General features: G+C 45.6%; 1 protein-coding gene across 4 annotated transcripts; it reads left to right on the forward strand.

Annotated features, from left to right (window-relative positions):
• Positions 1-591: 591 nt before the first annotated feature.
• On the forward strand, positions 592-7,618 carry LOC133898758 (transcription factor BIM1-like). Of its 4 annotated transcripts, none has more exons than XM_062339457.1 (11): positions 592-816; positions 948-1,049; positions 2,076-2,276; positions 3,659-3,958; positions 4,084-4,213; positions 5,436-5,505; positions 5,622-5,756; positions 5,848-6,058; positions 6,173-6,314; positions 6,510-6,645; positions 7,244-7,618. In XM_062339457.1, exons 1-11 carry the CDS (start codon positions 804-806, stop codon positions 7,352-7,354), a joined length of 1,551 nt encoding a protein of 516 aa, XP_062195441.1. In that variant the 5' UTR covers positions 592-803; the 3' UTR covers positions 7,355-7,618. The 4 variants fall into 4 exon arrangements, with proteins under 4 accessions (XP_062195441.1, XP_062195442.1, XP_062195443.1 ...); XM_062339458.1 differs by having other exon boundaries at positions 6,513-6,645; XM_062339459.1 differs by having other exon boundaries at positions 3,755-3,958.
• Positions 7,619-9,046: the final 1,428 nt, after the last annotated feature.

Genomic DNA, 9,046 nt, shown 5'->3' on the forward strand with positions numbered 1-9,046 from the left:
TAATCTATTATATATATATATATTTAATTTTATAGCTATTTTTTATTTTATCGGACTAGCTATGTTAACAGACCGTCTGTGTGTCGTTGTGCTGCCCGTGACGTCGTGCCTCTCGTGCCCACCAGGCCGCAATCATACCCGAGCGGCACGGAGGCCGATAGAATGTGTCGTGGGCTGAGATGAAGACACACGGGCTGTACTGTTACAGTAGCGAAACCGTTCAGATCGTTCCGTAATCAGACCGTGCCAAGCCACGCGCGCATGACGAGCCGTGCGGAGTGAGCCATTTAAGCACCTCTAGTATAGATAAACCACTGTCTAATCCTAGTTAGCGTCCTAATCAGTCTACACTAACAATCTTAGCCTAGCATGGGGATTAACACTCCCCCCATTAACGAAAGTTACGGTCCCTCACGTCAACGCCGGGGGCAACCGCGGTCAACTCACGCCCGGCACGTGCTGGATCGCGACCCCCGCCGGGCCATCACCCGCGCCGCTAACGGCCGTCGTGCTAACGCCGTCACGGAGAGAGAGAGGGAGGGAGAGAGAGAGAGGCTCTCTCTGCTAATGCCGTATAAAGCATCACGGCACAGGAGGAAAGAAGCCAGAGAGAAGAGACGCCGGAGCTGCCTTTGGAGCTGCAGAGATCTCCCTGCTCCTCTCTTACCCTCTTAGCATCTCCCTGTTGGCGGCCCAGTTTCTCCGGCCTCAAGCTAGACGAAGAAAAGAGCAAGGGCCGCCGCCGCAGCTTGCGAGCCGTGCTTCTGCCGCGCGCGCGGAAGCGAGCGGTGTAATGCGCGGCCATGGGGCTGCAAGGTAATTCATTCGTCGCGCCATCGCGTGGGTTTCTTCCTTCGTTTCGGGCTCGGGGTTCGCGGTCCATGGATGCATCGGTGATCCTTCTCCGGCTTCCTGATCCCGGAAGTGCTGATGCGTTGAATGCGCAGGAGATAAGGCGACGCACGACTTCCTCTCGCTGTACACCGCCACCAAGGACTCGGCCCTGCCGCTGCTCCAGGAATCCAAGAAGCCTCCTCCTCCCTCTCAAGGTTCGTGTGATTCAGCATCTCTCTCTCTCTCTCTCTCTCTCTCTCTCTCTCTCTCTCTCTCTCTCTGTGCATGGATCAGAATTCAGACGCTGTAGTGACAGCGGATCTTACAAGAATTCGCCAAACTCGGCAATTCTTCGTTGTGGATGAGAAGAGAAATAATAATCTTAGTACATCCTACGCCAGGGATTGACCGCCACTGATGCATAGTACTACTATATTTGCCCGGATTAACATGTCAAATTGATACTAATTTTCTTGGATGCCTCTGAAACCACTTTTGGATTCCACTTATGCTAGCTAAGAGGAGTGTCTAATGGTGCATTCAAAGAGCTGTCCACTACCTTTCTGCACGGCTGGCAATTCGTCTATATCCTATTTCCAAAATTTTCCAATTGCAAATTTAAAAGAACTCAGTACGTCATTCTTTCAGTTTTTATCCATGCCCACAAGCTGGATTTTATTGCAGTCCATCATTATTACTAATTCAATTTGGTTTTCTACCATGCTTTGGTTCATCAAATTAAAATTGCATGACAGAGTTGTCTTCGGTCTTCGTACCCAGAGTTTTTTATCAGTAAATAAAATTTATCAGAAATCACCGATAAATATCACTTATTGAATGTATCTGATATATTTGACAAAATTCAAATAAATTAAAAAGAAAATTCAAATAATTTTTTTAAAAATACCAGTATATATATTAAAATTTTTCTAATGAGAAAAAAAATTCTAATGAGGCAAAAGAGCGTGTGACTCACCGTTAAGATGCAAGAGCACGTTTTCACCGATTCAAGGTTCGAAGCCGAGTTTACACCACCGTTAAAAGGTCTGCAGAAGACCTCAGGGCAAGGGATTCATTGCTTCAAAAAAATCTAATGTGTACACCAATAAACCGGGTTTTCGGCCGAAATTTTTTGCTTGTCATAAAGTCCCTTTTGAGTACGGTGTTCATCGTCGTTACTGTTAACATCGTGATGTCACCACGACACCACATCAGTGTTCTCAAACCGCCGGTGCGTGCAGGTTTCTTCCTCAAGACGCACGACTTCCTTCAGCCGCTGGCGAGGCCATCCCAGTCGCCGCCGCTCGCCTCGGAAAACAAGCAGCAACTCCACGGGCACACGCTGCCCGGCGGCGTCGGCGCCTTCAGCATCACGGACGCGGCGGCCGCCGCCGTCAAGGAGGAGCCGCCCTTCGCGCTGTGGGCCCAGCCAGACCCTCGAGGTACGACAGCACACGCATGCTCAGCTCGGTCCTCTCCTTCCCTCTTGCCGGCCAGGCCACCACCACCCCCGGCTCTCGCGTGGCGCGCCGACGATCGATGGATCGGACGGGCAGGATAGCTGGTGGCACCTCCATCCCCTTCGTTCCTTCCGCTTCGGCTGTTGTCTTGTTTGACGTCGACTAGTAGGCAGGGTGCAGGCGTGAGCCGCGTGGCGCGCCGCGCACGTCGCCGGCACGGACGGGCGCGGAGGTGCGTGCGCCGGTGCGTGCCTGCTGTTGGGCGGGGCAGCTTTTCTGGTAGCCTGGCAGCGACCGCTGCTAGCTCCGTAGGGTGGGCGACGCTAGCTCCTAGGGCTGTCTGGTCGGCACGGGATGCGTGGAACGGGGCCCGTGGGCCGGACCGTCTGTGGGCCACATGCCAGGCCCCCTGAGTGCACGCGGGTCGAAAACGTGAATAGTGTGCTGTCGCATCGCGGTTCTGGACAAACTTAAACTAAGGCCTCCTTTGAATGCCGGAGTTTTTTTTTCGAATTCTACGTTTTTCTTATAAAATTGAACTGATTTCTATAAATTTTTATATGATTTTTATGAAATTTCTACGTTCCAAAGGCCCTGAATGTTCGTCCTGGCCTACCACTATCGATGGCTCCTGCGAAATTTTAGTCAAAATTTGTGCGCCAAATAGGCAAATTTCAGTGTTGTACGATTTGCAACAATTGTCCTTTTGTCATTGTGCGCGCTTTCATTATCCTCACGTGTTTGCTTCTTTTTTTCCTGGTAAAACTTCCAATATTTCAAGGGGAAACTGCAAAAACTATCTAAAAGTCATTTGGATTTTGAGTTTCCCCATGTAACTGCATTTGTTGCAAAATCCCACATACCATTTAACTGATGTGATATGTTTGGATGGTATCTTACTACTGCTAGATAGGTTTCACCTGCTAACCGATTGCTTGCAGTGATGCGTCTAAGATGCATATCAAGGATCGGGCGGCAGCATGAAATAATAATAAGTTGCGATGATAATTATGTAAAGAATGAGTCACACAATCACATGGCATCGAGTCCAAAGTCACTAGTTATCGTCTAGTCATGTCAAGTGATTAAAAAAAGAGTCTAAATTAATATGTCGCGTGATTGGAGAGAGCAAAACCAAACAAAGGCGAAATAACATGTGGGTATTTGCAACAAAATGGGTTGTTGGGGAGAAATTCAAAATCAAAGTGACTTATTTGTGGTTTTTGCAATTTTTTCGCATGTTTCAACTCCAGACGCCAAGCATTTTGTTTAAACTTTTGTAAATGATACTCCATTATTCTTTTGAAAACCATCAAGCACCATCATGATGTTATACTTTTTTTTGGTATTAAACATTTTGTTAGACTTTGGAAACCTCCAATCATTCGTGCTCAAACAAAAGCAAAAAAGAAGAGCTGAAGGCGTGTGCTGTGCCGTCTGTCTGTTTGTCGACTTGACAGGTCACCCGTGGTCGCTGCCCTTCGCTGCGCGCTGCGTCGCCGTCGCCTCCGCCAGGCCGCAACCGCAGCAGCAGCAGCAGCAGCCGCCGGAGCGGAAGAGGGGCGGTGGCTTCATGGACGCCGGCTCCAGATCCAGCGGCGGCACTGGCTTCGACGACGACGACGGTCTCGCCGCCCGCCGCGAGGTCTCCTCCTCGCTGAAAGGTAATACCTCAATTGTGCAAAATCCGTCTCTTGTTCGTGTTCTTTTGGTGCCGTTTGGGCGGCCAGATGGTGAAAAGAGGCGTTTTTACGGGGTTTTGATGCCTTTTTTTTCGTCTTGGTTGCAGAGCTCACGGTGAGGGTGGAGACGAAGGGCGGCAGCTGCAGCGGCAGCGCCGGCACGGACCAGCTGCCCAACACGCCACGCTCGAAGCACTCCGCCACCGAGCAGCGCCGGCGCAGCAAGATTAATGACAGGTGGGTTGCTCTAGTTCCCACAGTTCATTCGAAAATGGTTGGCGGCGCTGTTTCATTGAGTCCATTGCTTTCGTGTCCTTGATGTCTAAGCGGGCATATGTCATTAAGCACATTTATGTAGTTTTACATTGTAGTGTCAAGCTTTTCCTGAGAGCAATTTCTAAAAAAAACTTTTCCTGACTGAAATTCTGATTAACGAACTTGAGTTCAACTCGATTTGCACGCGTAACCTCTAATCTGATACATGTGGACGGAAGTATGCTGCGGCGACGCGGGAGGGTATTTGGTTTGGCTGGGAAATTGGTTACGTTTGGGATGCAGTGATGGGCGTTCAGTAGATGTTGTAGTTACTTAGTTGAGATGTGAATGTTAGAGCGATTCATTCGCTGAGCTCTCAGCTGCCGTCGACCTATTCTTCAGGACGTGGAAGCGCTATCTGAACGCCCAGACTCCAGACTGCTTCAGAGCGTCAGTTGTTCTGTTAGCGTTCAGTTAGGTTGTTTAGAACAATCGTGCTCATGCACTCGTTTATATAAGACCGTGAATCACTGTGAATACAATTGAGAGTTCCATTCCAATGCTCTTTCATGGTGTCCGAGTGGCCTCAGCTTCTTCTTCCTCTCCCTCCTCCCCCGAGCACACCAATGGCGGTCAGACCACATCACCCATTCCCCAATGTGCTCCCTCCACAATCCATATGGTTAACATCCGATCCTATGTCCCAATCACACTTGACCTCTCGGAATCCAACTACAATCAGTGGCGTGTCTTTTTCAACACTGTTTTTGGCAAGCTTGCCCTCAGTGCCCACATCAACACCTCCTCACGTGCTCCAGTTGACGCTGAGTGGGTCATGATCTATTTCGCAATTGTGAATTGGCTCTATACAATGGTGTCCATGGAGGTTCTCGATCTTGTTATGAAACCGGGCAACGCCTATGATGTATGGCACACCATTGAGGGTCTCTTCCGGGACAATCGCCTCACCTGTGCCATTTACATCGAGGCGGAATTCTGTAGTTTTTATGGACGTCCTCATACGAGGAGTCCAGAAATCATGTGTCAACCCTGAGAATGCTGGAAGAAATGAATCCTAATTTCCACATGTAATTTGCTGTTAAATGAATATTATTTAATGTTTTATAATTTTCTGCCATAATTTTGATATTCAAAACACTAACACCATTTTGACCAAATGTTTCTACTCGTTACCCTTTTACAGATTTCAGATACTTAGAGAGATTTTACCGCAAAATGATCAAAAGAGAGACAAGGCATCATTTCTCTTGGAGGTAAGACATTTCTCTTGGTGGCAGAAAAAAGAACGAAGACTTTACAGCATTTGCTTAGGCATACTCTGTTCTTCATCTTATACTTTGCTAATCTATCAACAACTGTTTTAATGCAGGTTATTGAATACATACGGTTTTTACAAGAGAAAGTACAAAAGCATGAGGTTTCACACCAAGAATGGAACCAAGAAAATGCAAAGATCATGCCGTGGTCTAACATCTACTTCCGATCTTCCTGGAAAAATGCACAGGTAAATTATTAAAACAACTTTGTCTTTTACACAGTGAGGCTTCTGAAGTTCTAACCAGCCCCTTCGCTGCATCTTATCCTTTGTGCTGCAGAACAAGGACGAAATAAATGGAGATACAACCTCTCATGCATCGAAAGATATAAAAAATGGCTCCTCCCCTGGATTTTCTTTTGCTGGAAAACCTGAGGATTATAACAATGCAGCTGCATTTGACACTGCCTCAGATGCACAGGAACTGTCAGAAACCAATGCAAAGGGTTGTGTCCCCTACAAAGAGGCTGAAACTCCCAGTAACGTTGCAAGTATGATTTTATTGGTCCAATTGCTGTTTTGCAATCTGCAATAGTATATGTACTCGTTCAGTGGAACTGGTAATTATTTTTGTTATTCATGGAAAATGTTTTTGTTGTGTGCAGACAATGTTGTGTCCCAGCAACCAGGGCAATTAACAAAAACATTACCCACAGAGTACTGTGCAGTGAACAGTGAAATGTTAACTAACCCAGAATTGGCAATCGAAGAGGGAACAATCAGCTTGTCAAGTCAATATTCCAAAGGGTATGAGCTACCAATGTATTTATAACGAAATAATTTTGAATTTTTTATCAATTCCTCTGTATTTCAGCCTCTCTCTACTTGTCACATTCCTATTTCTCATGTTTCCATTTTTGATAATGCTATTTCAGTTGCATTTGCGATGCCTGAATGATTACAATTTCTCACTGAAACATTTTGATTTTATTCTCTTTATAGCAGGTTGCTTAGTACATTGAATGATGCACTGCAAACCTCGGGTATAGATCTGTCCCAAGCTAGTATCTCGGTGCAGATCAATCTCGGTAAGCGGGCTATCAAGAGATCTGCTCCTGGTGCAAACTCCACTTCCAAGGTAGGATTTCTAATAAAATCTGCTAAGCTCAAGATTCTTCAGTCATATTATCTAGAGTTAATTACACAAAACTATAAGGATTGTGCTATTTGTTACAAAATTATAAGTATTATGCTTAGTAACATAAAACTACCAGTATTAGGCACTAATTTTACATAAAACCTGATTTTAATTAGATTCACCAAAAAATGGTATTATGTTTCTCTAAAAGTAGCATTTTTGGAGAATTTTAGTTTAAATTCTCTCCATGCATTTTGGATGAGTCCAATTAAAATGGGTTGCATATGGATTATGAAACAAGTACAAAAAGTTCTAAGATTTTTGGAGAAACATAAGATTATTTTTTAGGTTAATCTAAGTAAAATCGGGTTTTGTGTGAAATTAATGCACAATACTTAGTTTTATATTACTATTCATAATACTGATAGTTTTTTTGTTACAAATGACATAATATTTATAGTTTTGTGCAATTCACTCTATTATCTATCTATAATTTCCTGTATATAGTCTTATAGATGACACATTTGGTTTTGGTGTCAGCATATTGTTGCAATCTGTGCTCCTTGTAAAATACTTATGAAGTCCCTTTACATCACAGGAGTCCACCAGTCAAGCGTATCATGATCAAGCGATTTGGCAGCAGCTAAAGTCTGGGGATGGCGCGCGAGAACATTCGCAGGCTACTAAGCGGCATAAATCCGACAGATAACATCTACCGGTTGATCTCCTTATGAGCCCAGATGATTTGATCATTTTTTTTTGCGCTCCCTCCGACTACAGGGAGCCTTGATGATGTGTGTATATTATGCTTCCCGTGACGGCTACACAAACAAGCTATGCATTCTTTCATTCGATCGCCGATCGCTTTGCCGTTCTAGTGATAGGCTGCTTCCCAAAGCTTCCGTCTCAGATTTTGTGAAGCTGTTTTTGTTCATATGCTTCCAATCATATGAGAAGTTCCTCTCTTCACTGACAGGCCTCTCTTGTAACATATTCTGATGCACAATTCTGTCATAATTGTGCAGCTACTCCCTTTTTTTTGTGAGAATTTGTGCAGCTCTTCAAAGTAAAACATCACTGTGTTGTAACCTCTGCGCTGTCTGTAGCCCCTGCATGGGATGCTTTCCATAAGGTTCAGCTTCTCTCGAAATGGTGCTGCAGTACGTGCTTTTCTACTGCTCCACTGTAGCATAAATTGCCCGCCGGTTCCGGGAATCATGTGCAGCCAATTACATGAGTGCCTTCTGTCGTGGCGAAACCAGTGATCTGGCCAGCGTGGTTGCAGGCCTGTAGCTAACCTTCTTCAGACGGCGTTGATGCTGCCTGGCAAGTGGAGTCCACGAGATTGACATTTCACAGCCGAAAACTTTAGCATGATTAGTAGGGGGGGGGGGGGGGCGGCTAGAGTTCAAAGTCTTCAAAAGCATGTGATTTTTTCGAGGCCCTGCTCACACTTGACATCATAATCACGAGGACTCGCACGATCCAAAGTACGAGATGAAAGAAGAAAAGTAGGGAGTACTACGTGCAAGAAAGCCGGCGCGGCGCGGCGCCGGTCCCAGAGCTCGATTCTCCCGTGATCCCCATGGCCATGTCCGCGCGAAACCGAGGGCGCACCCACTCTGCCCGGCGTTGCGTCTGCGACAAATACTACTACTCCCCTGCACTCCGATCTGATTCTCCGATTACGACGTGAACGAACCATGGACTTTGGCGAGGCTCCCGACGTGACCTGATCCGTGACTAGGTGTATTTGGTTGCGCGATTATGCGTCCGGTGGTGCCGTATAATCTAACTATTTTATTGTAATTTTTTAATATAAATATATGTTCTTAGTCAGAGCTGAGAGTAACTTGGTCCAGCTCATATAAGTTTATGCATCTGCTTATACAAGTGAGTGCATATGTTAATATCACCAAATTATTTTTATATGATCAACTTACAATATCAATTGTTCCATTCGCTTATATAACATCAGATCTAATCAACCAAATAAAAATTTAATTTAATCTATCTAGATAGATATAACTAATTAAATAAATTTTTCAACAAATATAACTACATTCAACCTATATCTTTAACCTGCATATACAATCCATTCAAACAAAACTACCAACAACCAAACACACCAAAATTTGCCCCGGGATGGACAGAGCAAAGCCCACCGTTTCCCAACCCCAGACGTGCGAATGGAACAGTTTTCGCGTGGATCATTAGCGACACCCAGCCTAGCTGCACCAGCTGCACCCATGTTTCTGCTTCTTGGAGAAGGTTGCACCACGTCGCTCCGTACCCGAGAAGACGAGGGCAATTGCCAAGCAGGCACGGCTGGCGCGACCGAATCATTAAGGCGATCATGCACCTCTAATGATAAGTGATGGTTCATAGATAGCGCCATCGC

The sequence above is a fragment of the Phragmites australis genome, chromosome 18, assembly GCF_958298935.1.
Source record: "Phragmites australis chromosome 18, lpPhrAust1.1, whole genome shotgun sequence".
Lineage (NCBI taxonomy): Eukaryota > Viridiplantae > Streptophyta > Magnoliopsida > Poales > Poaceae > Phragmites > Phragmites australis.

Excerpts from the sequence above, each read along its gene's own strand:
- LOC133898758 (XM_062339457.1), top strand. Across the intron at positions 1,050-2,075 it reads GCCTCCTCCTCCCTCTCAAG|GTTTCTTCCTCAAGACGCAC; the intron begins GTTCGTGTGATT and ends CGGTGCGTGCAG. Across the intron at positions 3,959-4,083 it reads GGTCTCCTCCTCGCTGAAAG|AGCTCACGGTGAGGGTGGAG; the intron begins GTAATACCTCAA and ends TCTTGGTTGCAG.